The 19569-nt window shown below is 42.5% G+C and overlaps 1 protein-coding gene across 1 annotated transcript in view; it reads right to left on the bottom strand.

Moving 5' to 3' along the window:
• The window catches only part of cntn3a.1 (contactin 3a, tandem duplicate 1), a gene marked incomplete at both ends in the record, with an annotated part of 105448 nt that overhangs the window by 80336 nt on the left and 5543 nt on the right, over positions 1-19569 (bottom strand). Inside the window, one exon of the mRNA XM_080014578.1 lies at positions 5325-5457. Coding sequence (XP_079870704.1) covers positions 5325-5457 — 133 coding nt within the window. The remainder of the gene's footprint in view (positions 1-5324; positions 5458-19569) is intronic.

Here is a 19569-nt window from a genome sequence, read left to right as displayed (position 1 = left end):
TATTTTTTGCTGCTACAAAACCTGTATTTCCCCACGGGGATTAATAAAGTTTTACCCTAGCCAATAATTCATCGAGTCGCATAAATAAGAATGCAAAATAAATAAATAAAATAAAAATAAAAATACAATATATACAGAATGTACAAAGTGTGCTCAATGCTCCAGATAAAGATAAAATACAAAAGAGGTTTTTGTCTTCCAAAACAAAATATCACTTTTACTGATGGTTGCACTACCTTCACATTGAGAGATGACTACTTTTAGGACAACACTTTCAAGCACGCGTGTTAAAAATCACCTTTTGCTATTTTCGAGCTACTGAACAACAAATTATACCAAACTATTATATCAAGAATTTCATGGTGAAAATTTGTTTGCTATTGCACATATATTCTCTGTATTCACACAATTTTTTGGGATTTTCAAGCCACAAAAGACCAAAAATGTATGAACTTTTGAAAGTGGTTTGAAATTGAGCACACTATCAATGTCTTTGCACAGTACTTGTTTTATTTTTCTGAATATTGAATTCTTACAATACCGTGCGAGGCTGTATAAAACAGATAAACCACTTAAGGATGCTATTTGTTCTATTGTATCATCATGAAATCAAGCGTCACAATTTTGTCGTCTCTAAAAAAATAAAATAAAATATAATCCTCGGATTCGCCTAAATATTGATGCAGCATAAAGTTCCCCCTAGTTATCGTGATAACTAATTCTTCCGTAGTGCGTGCGATTTGGCGCGGTGCTCGCTTTGTCCTGTGTGAGCGGCCGCCGCGGCGCTGCTTCATTACCCACACAATCCATACTGTCAGTCGGCATAATCAGCCGCTTTCATCACCATCACACCGCAATCAAACCCCCGTGACCAAAAAACGGCCCTTAATCTGAAATAAGCACAAATCAAAACAAACAACAAGCTTGAGCTTAAGCACGCTGCGACAAAAAAAAGAAAAGAGAAAAAAAAGAAAAACCTCAAAACCCAAGGAGCGCTAATCAGCCACAAAGACGTTATTTTATGATTCAACAGCCATGATTATTCAGTCCTGTCGGAAACACAGCAGCTCCTAGAAATACATTCGACATTTTTCTTTCTACAATTCTTTATTTTTTATTTTCATTTTTTTCTCCCCCCACCACCACCGAAAATGAATCCCGGGACACCGTGCATGCAGGCACGCCGGGCACGCCGAGCTCTATCAGAATCTCAAGAGGAAGTCTGGGACCCAACCCCGAGCCCACATGGAGCCCTCCCGGTCCCCCACCCGACTCGCAGTGATTATCAGAGAGGCTGGAGGGAGGGCCATGTGGAGGCGCTGCTCAAACAAGATAACTCCATGTCGGGTGGGCTGGAGGATAACACCAGGAGTGGTTTTAAGTTTGTGATGAACGCTTCGAAAAAATTCCTATTTATTTCAACTTAAACCCTGTGTACCCATGACAATAACCATTCCTGTGCATAGTATCACATTTTGTAAATTTTGATATATGCGGCTATTTCCGTTTTGTGTTTTTCGGCTATTTGCATATTATTTTCCAATTTTATTTTTTAATTTGACCTTTTTTTTGTTCTATTCGACGAAAGAAGGAAGGAAGGAAGGAAGGAAGGAAGGAAGGAAGGATGGAAGGAAGGAAGGAAGGAAGGATGGAAGGAAGGATGGTGGATGGATGAATGGATGGATGCTGGATGGATGGATGGATGTATGGATGATGGATGGGTGTATGGATGGGTGTATGGATGGATGATGGATGAATGGATGGATGCTGGATGGAAGGGTGATGGATGGGTGGATGGATGGGTGGGTGGATGCTGGATGGATGAATGATGGATAGGTGGATGGATGGATGGATGGATGATGGACGGATGGCTGATGGATTGGTAGATGGATGGATGATGGGTGGATGGATGGATAGATGGGTAATGGATGGATGGTGGATGGATGATGGATGGATGGCTGATGAATGGGTCGATGGATGGATGAAGGGTGGATGGATGATGGCTGGATGGATGGATGGATTATGGGTGGATGGATGATGGATGGATGGATGGATGGTGGATGGAAGGGTGATGGATGGGTGGATGGATGGGTGGGTGGATGCTGGATGGATGAATGATGGATAGGTGGATGGATGGATGATGGACGGATGGCTGATGGATTGGTAGATGGATGGATGATGGGTGGATGGATGGATAGATGGGTAATGGATGGATGGTGGATGGCTGATGGACGGATGGCTGATGAATGGGTCGATGGATGGATGAAGGGTGGATGGATGATGGCTGGATGGATGGATGGATTATGGGTGGATGGATGATGGATGGATGGATGGATGGTGGATGGATAGATGGATGGTGGATGGATGGATGGATGGTGGATGGATGGATGGATGGATGGATGATGGATAGATAGATGGGTGGATGGATGGATGGATGGATGGATGATGGATAGATAGATGGGTGGATGGATGGATGGATAGATGGGTGGATGGATGGATAGATGGGTGGATGGATGGATGGATGGATGGATGGATGGATGGATGGATGGATGGATGGATGGGACGTCAGATTGGTGAGATGAATGGAGAGACGGTGGTGATGACTGGGGCGGGGGCTTCACTGGGACAGGGAGGCGGTGGGAGGGGCGTTTTCAGATAAATTAATCCTTCTTCAGAACCCCCCCCCCAACAGAGATAAAAAGCCTAAAAATATATTAAAGTTCAAGTATTATTATATTATTAGTAGTATTAATATTATTATTTAAATTATTATTATAAAAAATAAATACTAATAATAACATTGATAATAACTATATAATACATATGTTAATATGAATAGTTAATACACAATATATAAATATGTTAAACTTGATATATATGTGTGTGTGTGTGTGTGTGTGTGTGTGTGTGTGTGTGTGTGTGTGTGTGTGTGTGTGTGTGTGTGTGTGTGTGTGTGTGTGTTATACAGTATATAAGCGGGCTTATTCAGGCACTTATATCTATTTGTTATTGTTCCGTGTCCAGACTACTCCAGTTCTGCAACGGGGAAATACGTCGAAAAAAAAAAGAAAAACATGTCCTGCTGTAAAGCTGCTATCACCGATAGGCGCCACAAATATATGTCCGCCTTGAATTCTAACATCCTTTAATTACGCAGATAAAGAAAACGATGATGTAACGGCTTGCGGTTCTATCCGAAAATCAATCCTCACAGTGATGTGTAATTGCCGCAGTCGGTGGCACTCGCCGTAATTAAAAAGCTTATCAAAAACCAGATTAGATTAGATACGAGAGGAACTTGGGAAGGGCAAGCGGCGAGCAACGGGCAGAGGCTGAACTCTCTTAAAAAGGAAGTTTGGGATCAGAGCAGTGATTGGTGGGTAAGTAGTCCGGCCCGCTCAACTGATGCAATCTGCGACATTCATTTCAATTTGTGAGCATTAGGCCGAACACGGCGGATCTTCAAGCTACATTAACAGCCCAACACGCTGAGAGATCGCTGCAACCTATTACACGTTAAATGCTCGGCTCTGCAATTTGCATTTAATTACACTGACAGGAGTACAACGGCCACGTAACCCCATTTGATATATTGCAAATTAATCGCGCGATGTGCAAATCATCGTCCGTCATTTGTTTTCATTTGCCGGGGAGCAACCGGACGCCCCCCCGCGAGAGCGCCCGCAGGGGGGCCCTTCTTTTGAAGGACGGCGCGCAAACAACAAAAACAACTCAACGACAACAGCACTTTCCCGCCGCCGCTCACGCCATTAGGGGGTGATTTGGACGGTGCATTTCAAAGCGTTGATAGGCGACGGACAAGACAAGACGTCCTGCTGTGAAATCGCCACCGTGACCTTCAACTTAAACCGGACAAGCTTTTAGCTCGTCCTTTATTGTCACACACACACACACACACACACACACACAACAAAACACATGCATCACGTGCAGCTACGGCCGACGCACCCACACACACATGCAGATGGAGGCCGTGAAATATCTTTCCCACTTTTTTCTCCCATCGATGCTTGTCCTACCTCCAGGGGGCAGGCCAGGAGCGGTGGGCGGCTTACCGCGCCCCCGGCACCAACTTCAGCGACCATGTATTTTGCGCACGTTTTTGTTTAATGGAGCGAACCCCATGTGAGCACGGGGAGAACATGCGAAACCCCACACAGAAAGGCCCCCAATCGGGAGATGGGCCGGCGGAGCGCGGTGCCGGCACAGTGCATTTCGGCGATCGCAAGGGGCAGCTTCTCGCGTTGTGCGGCGTGGTGTTGTGTCGGGTTTCCGGCGCGGCGGACCGCTCGTCCATCACCTAATCTGCTCCAGCGGCGCCAGGACGCCCTCGGAGTGGATCTTACGGGAGATCGATGTCCTTCGCGGATGCACAGCGACCCACTGCTTGAGGCCAATTAAGCCGTCATTCTCAAATTAACTCTGGCTGACAGTGGACTGCAACCATGTGTACTGAAGTTGACCCAAACCCATTGAACTCTGCAAGCTGCTTTTATGAGAGCGTTCTCCATCACCATTACATATTTACACATGCCACTTGACACGCTGTTCATCTCATACTGAAATACTATTCTTTTAATGCTATTCTTCTTCATGACTTTTTTTGTTGAATATATATTGTGAATTTAGTGCTCATCCTCTCAAGCTGTACTTTTGTTCTGTTCCGTTTTGCATTTTACAGGGGGAAGAATAAATTCAATCTTACATGAATGAATATCCAAAATATGCAATGATTAATACAATTAATTGTATTAATTGTATTAAATTGATTAATACAAAGTTCTTGACTTAAGAACTTGAATCAGAATGAGTTCATTCCGCCAGGTGCGTGTCCAAAGAATGTGTCGCGGTGAGGTTTGGTGCTTTTCATTACAGACGATTGAGCATCAAAAAAAAGCTTATCTGAAAAAAAGTTACAAATAAAAATAATAATTATAAAATAAAATACAATAAAAACCGAAGAAAAAGATTAAATTAAAATTAAAATTCCAAAATATACACAAGTGGTCAAATATATTAAAAATATATACAGAATATACTCAATACTATGCAAATACTATGCACAGGAAAACTTATTGTTACAGGGTATGTAGGCTATAAATCATAAACAAAAATGATTGCCATATACTTACTAGCTTATTATGGACTATGACGTTTGAGGCCGACTACAATAAGTCATTCATCTGACAGGGATTCTACTGAAGCCATAAGCTCCACAAACCACAAAGCCTCTCCCACGCCCTCCCATCAACCTCTCTCTGGTATTTCTGTGAGGATAAATGTTCCACTGCGGGCGGTGTTACCTGTAGTTGGGTGGAGGGTGTCCCTGGGCCTCGCAGCTGAACACCACCTCCCTGCGGCTCTCGCTGGCGAGCAGGGGGAACAGCACGCTGCCCGGCTGCTTGGTGAACACTGGCTTCAGCAGGACACCGCTTCCTGTCAGCACAGGAAGCACAAATACATCAGCCCTTTTAAGTCTCTGAAGAAAGTTTTTCAGTCATTTTAATAATTGAGTGAACGACAACAACAACAATCTTTGATCGTCACACAGCACACCACACTACAACACATGCACGCACACACGCATGCACATGGAGGTTGGATGGTGGCCGGTGAAATGGTTCCTCTGCATTTGACCCATCCTGGCTTGTCCTTCCTCCGGGGGCACAGCCAGGAGCAGTGGGCAGCATTCGTGGACGCGCCCGGGGACCAGGTGATGAGTGTCCATCGCTGGTCAGACGATGATGTGTGCATGTTTTTGGTGGGGGTCCTTACTGACGTGAGGTGGAGGAAACCCCATGTGAGCACGGGGAGATCACGCAAACACCACACAGAAAGGCTCCTATTTGGGAGATAACCCGCCGGAGCACGGTGCCAACAGCGCCCCAGGCGGGAATCGAACCCAGGACCTTCTTGCAGTGATGAGCCGATGTTATTATAATCCATATTTCAACATTCTCATTTGTTTCCCCATTTCTTTTACTACTTTCTAGGTTATGTTTGTAATATTCTTATTCTGTGCCGTTAGCTGTTAGGTTTAATGTCTATTCTCACATTTTTCCCATACAGTAGGAGCCACTTGGAGAGGACAGCTGGAACATGACATGACGTGGCTCAGGCAGATCCGTGATTGGGGCGTGGCAGACCCATGCAGGGTCCCTGTCCAGTGCCTGCTCGGATCTTGCCTGTAATTTTATCCCCCCGATGACGTAAATCCCACGCCGGCGCCTGGGAACGACCCCAGGCTGCCTTTGTGGAAAAGCTGCTGCAATGCTTTATCTGTCCACCGGGGGCAGCAGTGGTTCAAAACACAAAGCGACTCGTGTATACGGGATATTCTTGTGTTTATTTAATGAAGAATGTACATGTTTTGGAACGGAAAATATGTTCTGTACATTTAATAATTTTTTTTATTTTTTATTGTAGATGAATTTAATTGAATGACTGTTGAAAACACTGTGCGTGCCATGTGTAACAGGGACACCTTGTCAGCTACTACCACTTATTTTCAAATCCCAATGTTAGCAGGTAGCAGGGAGGCGCACCTCCCTGCCCGAAACCTGCTCCTCCACCTGGGCGAAGAGCACTTTGCTGTGGATCTATTCATCCATCAATCCCATCCTATCTGATCTGGAACCCGCGGCACTGCGCGGCTCAGACGATTAAAGTTTATTTCTAAAAGCCATTCAGACGGACTGGGGAACCGCACTTCACACCTTTAATAAGATATTTTCTATGTAATTGTATTTTACTCAAAATAATTGTGAAATATCGCAACAAATTTAATCACAACACTTAATGTATCACAAAACTCCCCATATCGGGCGTTTTCGCACCGCAGGAACCTATTTCATAGTTCTAAGGACTTTTTTGGAGGAACCGTCCCCTTTATTGTGTCTGCACTGCAGGAACTACTGTAGGAATGATCATAGTTCCTAGAACTCCATTTTGAGCAACTTCTTTCTCTCCTACTCCAGGATAGGGACTGACCGGTATAAGAGGAACCTTTAGTGATGGAAGTGCCAGGGATTGGTCCCAGCCTGGGACCTGGTCCCTCGGACTGAGTCTGCCTGGTAGAGTCGCATCGCTCTCGGTGGGCACCAGCCCACGCACGCTCAGCGGTAATAAAAAGCATGTAGTATGATGAAGTATTTTTATTGTAGATGTTTTTATTTCATTTTACGACGTCAGTCGAATGAAACAGAAAGTCCCGAGCGAGCGACCCCATGCTTTACGAAAGTGGGAACAAACTTTTCAATTATATCTCATAGATCTAATATGAATGGAGATCCAGCAACTGGAGTGATCATTTCTCGCTTCAAATTTGTTCAGAAACAAATTTTAGTGGAATGACAAGATGATTCCACTCCGGGAGTTTCCACAACAGTTGGGTGCGAAGGCACCGCGTCATATTGTGAGGTCCCAGGTGGGCACCCCTATTTGAGACAAAAAGGAGAGGGACTATATATTTATATAAATATATATGTCTATATTTAGTCATTTTTAGTTTACTTACTTACATTACATTACATTTAGCAGACGCTTTTATCCAAAGCGACTTACAATTATTCAAACACTGACGGACGCAGCCATCAGGAGCAATGAGGGGTTAAGTGTCTTGCTCAAGGACACTACAGCATGCTAGCAGGAAGAGCCCAGGATCGAACCAGCAACCATTAGATTACTAGATGACCAGCTCTACCTCGTGAGCTACCATCCCCTTATATATACTGTATATATATATATAATGTCTCTAATGGCTGCAGTACACCTTTTTTGAGTGACTACCAAGGCAGACTAGAGATAAAGCCTTGAGCTATCTCTTTGTTTGCACTTCATGGCCGATCATTTTGTCAACCTACAGGTCTGGACGCCCCCACATCTAACCCATACATATGCAAACGCACATCTATTGACGAAAAACTCCACATTCCAATAAATCAACCGCTTTTTTTACCGAGAGGTGGAAATTCCCACCCGAGCAAATGGCCGCCTCTCTGCAGAGAGGGAATCAAATATTCCATTCACTATCATACAGGACTCCTTAATAATTCTTAATAATTCTTAATCAATAGCTGGCGATTTATTTACAAGTTGGCAACTAATCCGTGAAGTAAACAATGGAGTTTAAACTGTATCAACAGTAAAACAATCTTGAGTGTCAGAAGGATCCATAAATTGTTTTGTCTCTTTAACCTTTGTACAAATTATTATTATATCCCTGGTGTTTATTTAATTCTTGTGACATAAATTTATTGATTTAACAGTTAATTATGCCATTGCTGTTTTTTGGAATTGAGAAAATCTATTAAATGGGGGGCCTGATGGGGGACTGTTTCTCAGAGAGAGAGGCTCAAATGCATACTTTTGTTGTGATATTTCACAATTATTTTAAGTAAAATAAAAAAATTAATAGTTCAAAGACCCCTATTTTCAAATCAAAAGGCCAAAGACTAGAACCTATAAATCCACACAATTGGCCACTTCAAAAAGAAAGAAAACTGCTGTTTACATCATCTGGTCACTTTTATGTATCAAGTATTGCATTGCATGCCTGTTTTGTCTTACCTCTTAGGACTACATTGCAGTGTTTGTCTTACAACACTGTGTTTCTCTTGCCATTCAGTATGACACTGCATTGTTGTGGCCCACGACTATTTAAGATGTCCACAAGTTGACTCACTGTCATTATTGTCTGCATTTTATTTTGTCTTTTCTCTAAGGTAACACCTTTGCATTTTATTATTTTTTGAAATACTGTTTTTATGTTGTAAATACTGTTTACATTCTGTTTTTAAATACTGTTTATTTTAATCACTAATATGCCCTCAACTTGCACTCAACTTTACATAATAAGTAAAATATGTAAAGTTGACTTGGCTCTGAGACTAAGAATCTCATTACCGGTAATGATGCTTGAATTGTTATCAAGTATTTGACAATAAACTTTAAACTATAATCACATAGACCTAGTTTGAGTGCTCTCATGACAAAGCAATCGAACTTTGTAATTTTAAAAATGAAAATAAAAAAACAGCTTCTATTTTGAAATTAAAGAGTTGTGCAACATGTAGATGAAAATAAAACATCGGGACCATTTCTCATTCATATGACAAAAAAACAATTGAACTTTGACTTTAACTCTGGTCAAGGTTGAAAGGACAATATCAAAGGGTCAACTGAAATCTCTCTTTGAAATGTGATTGTGTTTTTGTGAAGTCAGCGCTACCACATGGTGAACCACTGCAATTCAATGAATGGGCGTGTTTACAGTTGAAAATAAACACGCTCTTGTCAGGTCACATGAGAGCGGGGGTTAATTCCAGCCAGTTGGCAGCCGCCTGGTAGTTGGCTGGAAACTGGTTGCAAGCTGGTTGCAATTCGGCTGTCAGCTGGGACAGCCCTCGTCCACTGGCTCCTACTGTATACCTACTTTCATGCGAGCTGAGTGAATAAAGTATCTATCTATCTCTCCATCCATCTATCCATCCATCGAATGTAACTAATTTTTCTTGGTGGAAGTTGCTAAACAGACAGGATAATATCCCCTCTGCTTATTACGTTTCATATGTTTAAAAAAAGAATAAACATTATCTATTGTGTTTTAAAACATATCAAACGTAGTTCAAGTTTATTTACAGTAAATAGCTCTTTAAGTAACAAAGCAAGTGTGTGCTTTACAACTGTACTTACTAACAAGTGCTTTACAATGGTGGAAGAGATGCATAAATTGTCATAAAACGCGCGCACACACACACACACACACACACACACACACACACACACACACACACACACACACACACACACACACACACACACACACACACACACACACACACACACACACACACACACACACACTGTTTACACACAAACACAAAACCCTGAGGAACAAGTCCATCACAGTCGTAGGCAAGGGAGTAGGGCTGGGTGATATGCTCCGCCGGTAACCGTCGGCCCAACAACCGTTGTCGATATGTTCGCCCTGCATGCGGGTTAAAAAAAACACAAAAAGAACAACCGCCAGGGGACTCAGCTAATCGCCAGATGTCAATATGTTCTTCCAATTGCCCAAGCCTACGAGGAGTCAAAGTAGGTTTGGTTGACAACGTTGGCAACCGGACCACAGAAGATGGTTGACAATGACCCAAATCTGGTTGCCCTCGACGACTGGGCAACCGCTCTGGTTGGACCCAGTTGCCATTTGTGGCACCTGGGTTTTTTTTCCTCCGTAGCTGACTAAACAGGAGATTCTCCTCCTGTGTGGCCCTCAAGGGATATTGGGAATATCGGACAACACACTTCACACTGAGGATTTTTCGTATTGTGATCCTTTGGATCCCTGAACTGTGTAACTTCCAAAATAAAACAAAAACTACAGCAAAACTTGGACATAAGTGGAGTTTTCAAAGGTGCGCTGCCCCGCTATTTTTCGCCTTGGCGGTTGTTCATCTTAAGAACTTCTGAGTTATTACCGCCCTCCCCGGGGACGTCCCCAAAATGAAATGTCTGAAATAAAATGCCAAAACAAATATCAAGAGTAATATGATCTTGCTTGGCATTCCACACTCCCTTTTTAGCTATCAAAACGTTGCCCTTTGGCCATCGGACGAAGAAAAAGGAGAATAGGATTAAAAAAATAAGGAGGAAGAGTGGGGAAACAAACAAACAAAAAAGGTTATTTTTCGGTTCCTGGCAGGATCAAAGCCCGGGGACGAGAGCAGCCCAGGGGTCTCTGGGTTTAAGCCGTCCGACTTGTCAGGAAATTTAAAACATATCCAGTTCATTAAGAAAGAGCAATTAAGAACGACAAATTTCGTTTGTGGTCGTGGTGCACGTGTGTATGTAAAGGGAAACAAAGCTAGTAGCACACCAGGAGACAGAATTACAACCATGTGAGTAAATAAATTGTAAAAAAAACAAAAAACAATATATATATATATATATATATATATATATATATATATATATATACACACACACACACACACGCATATAAATAATAAAAAAATAATAATGAAATAGAGAAGAAACTCTCTCTCTATCTCTTTCGCTCTCCCTCTCCCTCTCTCTCTCTCTCTCTCTCTCCATAAAGGCAGGAAAAGACAAACAACAAAGAAGGCGGCGTATTGGCGACGGCACTCCGTTCCTAGTTAATTAGAAAGGTACAATCAGGAATTCATGTTGCTCAGGGAAGGCCCACAGTAATTCTGCAGCGAACAAGCGACCCATGGGGCGGTCTTTGGAATAAACATTTCCTTTTTTTCTTCCCTTTTTTCTCGGTCAGAGGGGGGAATTACGTTTTTTCCTTTCTTCCCTTAATTCATTTGCATTCCTGTAATGACGGAGGAAAAGTGCGAAGATAGGCAAGGTAAGGGGAAGAACGAACGGGGGAGAAACAAATTTGTATGGGGAGCGAGGTATCACGCTCGGGAGTGCAGGTCTCATCCTTGCGACTCGAAAAAAAACTCTGGGAGAGGGTGGAGCTGTTAGACGGAGGTGAGGGAGATGGGAGGGGGGCGAGGGAGAGAAGGGGGGAGGGATGGGACCTCGCTTGCTGATTGTTCCTCCCTCCTCCTTAAGGATGAAAGCCCTGAAAGTTGCAGAGAAATCATAGCGCTGCCTGTTTAGGAATCGTTGTCCTTGGTTGAGTTGATTGATTGATTGATTGCCTGATTGACTGATTGATCACCAGAACACAATGCGCTCTCACGGAAGCCGCTGTTTGTTCACCGACACACCAGGATGTTGAAGGTTCTCTGCAAAACATGATCAGCAGACAAATCAGCTTTTCCCACAAAGCAGGTCTTCTCCTCGACACACGCTGTGCTAATTGATTAATGACTGCACGCAATCAACACACACGCACGCACGCACGCACGCACACACACACACTGTTTAAATACTGTCGGGGACCCTGGGTTTTACTCAGTGTTTTTAGGTTTACGTGCGTGACTTTAAAACATTTAAATAGTCAAGCAAATCTATAATGAAACTTACTCTTTCCACACAGGTGGTAATTTATTTATTTATTTATTAAGAAAAGTCTACTTCTCACCCAATCTCAATATCCCAATGTAGAAATGATGACAGTTTAATTGAATCTACTTTCCTCTAAAAAGTTCCGTGCGGTTCCGCTGCGCGGGAAAGGCCGCGCGGCCGCAGAGCTGTCCATGGTCCTGTGAGGTTCGATTCCATCTGTGGTTCAATGCCAGTTTTGACCACCTTTTCACTATTCTCTATAACTTTTAGTTGTTTTTTTCTTTCCATATCGTCAGGGGTTCAATAGGAATTATGGAACTGTTTTTGTCAACCTTTGTAACGCCTATTTTGTACAATAAATTCACAGTTTCAACAAGTTGCTTTTGGAGTGGGTTTTGAACACCACAACGGACTGCTGCTCATTCCGCTTCCGACAGATGCCATGACAGTAATAATAATTGAAATAATAATGTCAGATTATGATTTACAGATCACTGGAAAGTCTGAGTGTGACACCCCTTATAAATGCACTTCAGTTGCACCAGCTCTCTGCAGACGATTGCACAGCGCTGCCAGCGCAGTTGCCACCGGGTCTCAGCAGATGCAAATATTTTCACTCGTGAACTGCGTAAGCTTTTTGCAACGAGGTCCTTTTGGATCGCAAGTTTGCACCAAATGTATGAAAAATACCAAATTCAAATAGGTGCAAATAACACCGGCGCACCGAGACGCTATTTGCGTGGCAGAGCAGTTAGTGGTGCATTTCAGCGTTTGCAGGTGCTTTGTGAATTGGACGCTCGCTTTTTCTGTTATTTGTGGCGGTTCAGCGGCCGCAAAAGCCGCGCAATCACTTTGTGAATCCGCCCCTGAGTGTACGCTTCACTGGAACTGGGTGTGTTTGTTGACGACACGACCGGACAAGCTCCATTACTTCAAAATACTTTTTTTTTTAAAGCCTTTTTTTGCTATAAAAAGACAATAAGATAAATGAATAAATAACTAAATTAATTAAATAAACCATGATTTAACTGTAATTATTTAAATCAATGAAAGCAACACCATGTTACTTTTTAACCTTAAAATAACAGCTTCACACTCACTTCGATGGTACACTGATTTGTATTATGGTGAATGGCACCTCTTTCGTTCCCACCCACCCCCCTGAACGCCTCACTTGCTTGATGTTTGTTTGTTTTTTGCCTGGAAAAAATTTATCAAAAAAAAACAACCATAAATTAGAGGCTTGTGGGTCAGGAAGCAGTAATGCTCATACAAAACGTAGCCGCTCCACCGCCCCGACAGCGCGGGCGAGACGGGCCAGTGGTGCGCCCGGCACCCTTGTGGAAGGGGTGGGTCTTTTTTCATCAGAAATCGACCTTTTCATTTTGAGGATAAACGATAAGAAGGAAACAGTCAGCCTTTGGCACATACAGTACTATCAAAACACGGCTTGAGATAAGGGAGCAGGAATGCATTTGTCCCCTAATTTCCGAAGACTGGAAATATGCATCATGCACAATGGTCCTGCTCTTACAATTCCTTTGGCTAAATATAAAATATGGAACCATGAATAAAATGTTCGTTCAAATGAAGTCTGGCTGTTGGGAAAATAGTTTGGTAGGTGGGAAAGTGCGCCACACAGTTCCATGCCCGTATTTGGCCGGCCTTTTCAAACAGCCGCCAGTCCCTCCTGCCCTACCTGCTTTGCTGCCTGCATTGCAGGGCCGTGTCGCCGCGTCATCACTCCTACATTTCCAGCTCGCTAAGTGCCTGTGTTTGACACCGAAAACGGGATCATTTGAATCTAAATATAATCTAAATATAATCTGTCAAAACTGGACCGAAGTTCAACCAAAACGGATATGATACTGACTGGGGTAAATATTCGACACTTTTAAGTTTAGCAGTGGCTGTTTACAATCATAGCAGACTCGGCGTGTGTGTGTGTGTGTGTGTGTGTGTGTGTGTGTGTTCGTGGTATCTTAACTTAATATTGTGTTTTATGACTTTTAGTTTATCCTTGGTGTCATCCATTTTCTGTGTCGCTCTGCCTTTGTTTCTATTGCAATCAACCAAGTTGTTGCGGCAATGACATGCTGAATCGTGGCGTCGGACACGTGATCGACGATGTTTGATCTGTTTTTCTATGTATTGTTCCATTGATTGGTATCTCGTTCTCGTGCAACCTGTTGTCGCTGCACCTTCCAATTAACCACTGATGTCACTGCAAACACACCGGCACCTTGAAACCAAGCGTGCCGTATCCAAGGGAATTTTTGATTAACCTCCATGTTTATGTATTCAATTCCAAAGCGGTGTGGGCGTTATGCAAAGTTAAACTCGAAAAATGTATTTCACGTGAAAATGAATAGGCATTAGACAGATATAGGGCTGTAGCACGTGGGAAAATGGAGCAGCTGAACTGAGCTGAGATTTAAAGGCATCGTCATGGCAACGGTTAACAGACGTGTTAGACTCAATGAGAGGGGATGGAGCTCAGGGGGCCATGCCTCGGGGCCCCCGACGATATACTGATGTAAACTCAGTGAAACTCCTTCCTCCTCGCCACCGAAAACATGGAAACTTAAATGAGAAGCAGTGAAGAAGGTCAGAGGGCTGCCGCCCACGCTGCCTCAGGTAAACAAGAACAAAACAAACAATTTAATAACCATTTCCCATGTGGAATTTAGGGATCAGGGTCATTTGGTTGTTTGTTTTATTTATTTATTAATTAAAATGTGTTTAACAGTTGTCAACAGTGTTCTAGTTAATGTTTGTGGTATATTGCCAAGATCTTTCTTGTTTATTCCTCATTTTCTAGATTTATTTTATTGTTTATATGTTGGTTTATTGTGCCTCCCACGGGTCGAGAGAGAGATTGTTCCATTGATCAAATAATCCTATGCTTTTTTTCAAAGCCTCATTTACCTAAATTAAAACCAGTTGTTCCACGTGGAGAGGCATAGGCGGTTTAACCATAAGGCACAGGTAGGCAATTGCTTGGCGCCTCGTGCACGAGGGGGCCTCGTAAAGGTGTGAATTTTTATTATTCATAGATATGTTGTTTCCCTCGTCACTCAAGCGACCAGTGCTGTGCATCGCTCAGACCCGATAAGTAGAAGGATTTATACTCTGTGAGGTAAGTACTGGAGGTAAGTTATGGTAAAGTTTCATTTAGGAGGATTTAGATGTATATTTAATACAGCACAGACAATTAATCCTATTATATAATTATAGAAGCCAGAATCGCGATTGTGGCGCCGCCCCTTGAGGCCGCCTGCGCGAGCGCCGCGTGTCGATTACGCACATTTGAGTATTTTTCGAGCTTAAAGAGCTTGTGCGTAATCACCGGGTGTCATGACATTTCACTGCATACAAGTACGACTGTATGTGTACGTATGTGACAAACTGAACTAGAACTGAACGATGAGCGAACACAGATGCAGTGGGCGGAGGAGAAGAGACGCATGCTCTAGCGGCTCCCAAGCATTTGGATTTACTATGAAACTTTATAAAATAATTAGTTTCTTTATTTATTCCACGACAAAAAAAAACATTATTTAATGATTTCATGTGACTGGACTCAATTAACTTCCTCTAAAACAAATTACACAACAATAATGAAAGCAAGGCATTTAATGAAAAAAAATCCTATCCAATTGTTTAAAAATAATTAAGTGTTCTGTTCTTGCTCCTTGTCTTCTCACGAACTGATGAGCATTTCAGTGGTTCAGTTATAATTCTCACTTAGCTTTGTTCACTGGAAAGATGCACCTCTAAAATAATTATTGTTCACTCGCTGTGATTGCATTGGCGCATTTTTCAGGGGTGGGACGCGGGGGATACCTCCCCCTCAATATATCAAATATGTGCATTTGCCCCCCAATAAAAACATGAAAGAAGCAGATGACTTTTATTTTGAAAAAACGCTATAACATTACTTATTACTTACTAATTATTTAGGTTTAAACGAGGTCTCATTCTCTGATAGATTTGATCAATGTTTTAACCGGTCATGGCCAGAATGTGTTGTATTATTGCTTTCAGTCAGCTTCAATAACATAGTTGAGATGTACATGATTCCTAAAAATCATCCCAAAACAAAAATATGTGTGATATGTTTTGAATGTGAAGAAAGTTATGACCATGAGCAGAAATCTTGCTGAAACACATTATGAGCTATTAACGTCCAGCGGTTCATGAATTCATTAAAATGAACCGCGTGGCATTTATCACTGACGTGAATAGGTGCCACATGCACATTTAAAGAGGTTACTTCCTCAAACAAAAGAGGACAGAAGCGTAAATCATGCCTTTTTTATAGTCATGATTTACTCTTATATTATATTGTATGTGTGTGTGTGTTGACTCAGCAGGGATAATATTAAATGAGAAAAGTTGTGCGACAGGAGAATACATTTTTGAAAACAATACAGAATGCTTGAGAGCCTTACTGCATTATATTCCGTTATGAATTGTAACCCGGTGCCTGAATTTTGTCTTTTCTTTACATAAATAAAGGCATTTCCACCAGAAATGTATGCATAAAAGGCACAAATTGGTGCATAAAAATTCACCAGAATGCAGGAAAGGCAGAGGCTAAAGCTCAAACTTTCCTGGGGGACAAGCCCCAATGTGTCCCCACCGATGTTCGAACAAAACCTATGCCACTGCATGATTGCGTTTCTCAAATACGCTTTGCCCGGGGGCCTCCAAATCACTAAGACTGCCCCTGTGGCTAGGGTCTAGGCTCGTATGCTGTAGACTGACCACATTTCCAGTCGCTCAGACTGGACCCTCGTAGGTGGAAAACTGAGATGCTGCAGTACAAAACGCGCAAGATTGGCCCCGGAACTGAAGCTTGCCCGACCTCGGGACACGCAACGGATGTGCCCATCATCACTCGTGGCCTTCACCGTGTTAGCTGCGTTATCTGAAACAACACTTGTTGTAACAGAGTGCACAACACTCTTCCCATTCTCTTATATTTTCCTTAGGGCAACACAGAATCTCTGTTTGCTCATTGCCCAGCACACCAGCATTTAGCAGCTTTCCTCTTTACTGAAGACTCCCCTACACGTTCACACCAGTTCCCGGTAATACAGAGATTGCTGGTGCAGAGATCAGTAGTGAGGTTGATGACCTTCAATGACTGGACCAACTCCACTCCCATTGCCTCACACAGCTCAGGCACTGCAGGAATGACTTGAAATAGTGCGAACAAGCGACTTGAAACCTCTCCGCTCCGCCACAGAGAAAGGCTCGAGATCGGCGCAGATAATTTTACCAATTTCCTGTGTTGTTGTTTTAAGGCTGAGGGTGCTCTGCTGGGAATTGCTGTTTGGCTGCAAATGCAGGGAGCACTGGTGAAGAGGAACAGGAAGGTGAGTGTAACAAGTGTTTCAGTATGAACACCGCTACTAGAGGGGTTGAAACTTGGTAATGTATGAAGCAGGTGACCAGAGGATAACAGATTTGTGTCAAGGGAGACGGTCCGGTCCGTGATAATAGAAAGGTTGGGGAACCCCTGTTCTAGAGTGACGTGAAAGTCGCGTGAATTCCGATTTCACTGTTCGGACTAAGGTCGCATTGCAAAAAATCGGACCTAGACCCGATTTAGGACCACATATGAATGTGGCCCAAATCCGAATTGAAAAGATCAGATTCCATGTGATTTGTGCTGTTCACACGTCATGAAAAAAACCCCAGATCTGAGCAAAACATTTTGGATTTGGGCTGCTTTGGCCTGCAGTTTGTACGTAGCCTAGTTTCTTGCCTGTGGAAGGAACCGAAGGCGGTCCTACTGTAGCATCTGACTCGGCCAACTCATAAAGAGAATCTCCATTCCTCCCTCTGTCAGCTTCTTAGATTGACGGGTAATTCCGCCAATCACACTCCGTTTTCTTGCATTACAATCATTCTTAATGCTGGGATTGCATTAGATTGCAATATCTTTCTCTCATTATGAATCTGTTTATTTTATCACTCGTCCGGATGACAAAGTGAAACAAAAACGTAATTTTATTCTATTTAGATTGTGAATGCATTTGGAAAGCACACTTGGCACCCCACTGCGGTGGAGGGTTGGATTTTATTTAACTTGTAGTAGATCAAAACCAAACACGTTTTTGGAAAGTTCTCATCTTGAAGGTTAACATAATCTATGTAAGTTTGAGACATTTCAGAGCACACTAAACTGCGATATTGACCTTTGAACCCTAACCAGAGGTCACCATTGAAGCCCTACAGTACATCTCAGTAATTAAAAGAGCTACCTTAATAAGGTCAACTATTTTGGACAGCTCTGGGCATGTACTTTAAGAGGGGTTCTAGTGTAGAAAAATGGCCTCACATAGTTAGGGCCAATTAAGGGCTTGTCAAATTACATATGTAAATTCTGACAACGCAGGTATATTTCCCAACCAAATTAACCCCTAGTACCACATGCATGTCATTTTTCACCCACACCTTCTTTTCCTTTTTCAGGTAATAATAATATGGCGCAGAATTCTAGTTTTCATAGTTGGCAAGGGTCAAACATTTATAAATAATCAAAATGCATTGCGCAATATAAAATATTACGCAATGTATATAATCATTTGTTTTGCTCCTGCAGAAGCCACAATTCTGTATGATATCAACCTGGTTTTGAGGAAAAACATCTTTTATTCACGATGTCATGGAGAAGCAGCGCTGAATGGTGGAGCTCGCCGTCACCGCAGAAATTGCGCCAGGCGCTGAACCACTTACATGTTTACATCCAGTTAAATTGTGCCTACTGTGTGAATGAAATTCATACTAAGGGTATGAGCCTTTGTCGCTATTGACCATTCAGGAGGGAAAAAAGCTAAACCAGTATCCCGCTTTTACTTTGTGTGTCAGTTTGATTGTTTTATTTATTTATTTTTTTAAATGAACTGAAACAGCCCGTGTTGGTGATCTAACATGAAATGTGCATTCAGCCTCGTGACTGTATTCTTATCAAAAGCACCGCGTCCAGCACGAGCCGAGTTCTCCGAGTTACTCGGCTGATTTTAGATATTTAAACCGAGGCAGGAGGGGGCTGATGCTCTCACTGCTCCGACCTGGTGTAGAAGCAGTGAGAGTCACCAGCTGTTCATCCCTGTGGACGATGTAAAGGCTGTGCTGTGTCTGTTAGACGATACTCGTGCTCGTAAAAAGTACATCATCCTAACCGGATACTATTTCATCCAAGTATTCTGCTCAACCCAGTTAACGGGGATGTTTTCTGCAAAAAAAAAAACCTAAAAAGGCTGCAGAACAGCAGATGGAGGTTGTGATGAAACCCCCACGGAGTCCCCTATACACACTATACAGTATATATATTCTTCTTTTCATTTCTTTTCAAAAAGACAAACTAAAATCATTAATCCGTCGTAACTTTTCACGTCTGCAAACCTGGAACACTGCATAATAAAACATTCAGCAACATGTTCTTTAATATGGGTATGGCTCCATAATAACACATGGCTTCCTCACATGGGTATGGCTTCCTAAATGAGTGTATTGGATGGCTTGATGAGAATAAGAAAAAAAAAATGT

This window comes from Zeus faber (assembly GCF_960531495.2).
Source record: "Zeus faber genome assembly, chromosome: 15".
In the NCBI taxonomy this organism is placed as follows: domain Eukaryota; kingdom Metazoa; phylum Chordata; class Actinopteri; order Zeiformes; family Zeidae; genus Zeus; species Zeus faber.
The sequence above is the reverse complement of the archived record's forward strand: the minus strand, read 5'-3'. Positions and strand labels throughout refer to the sequence as shown.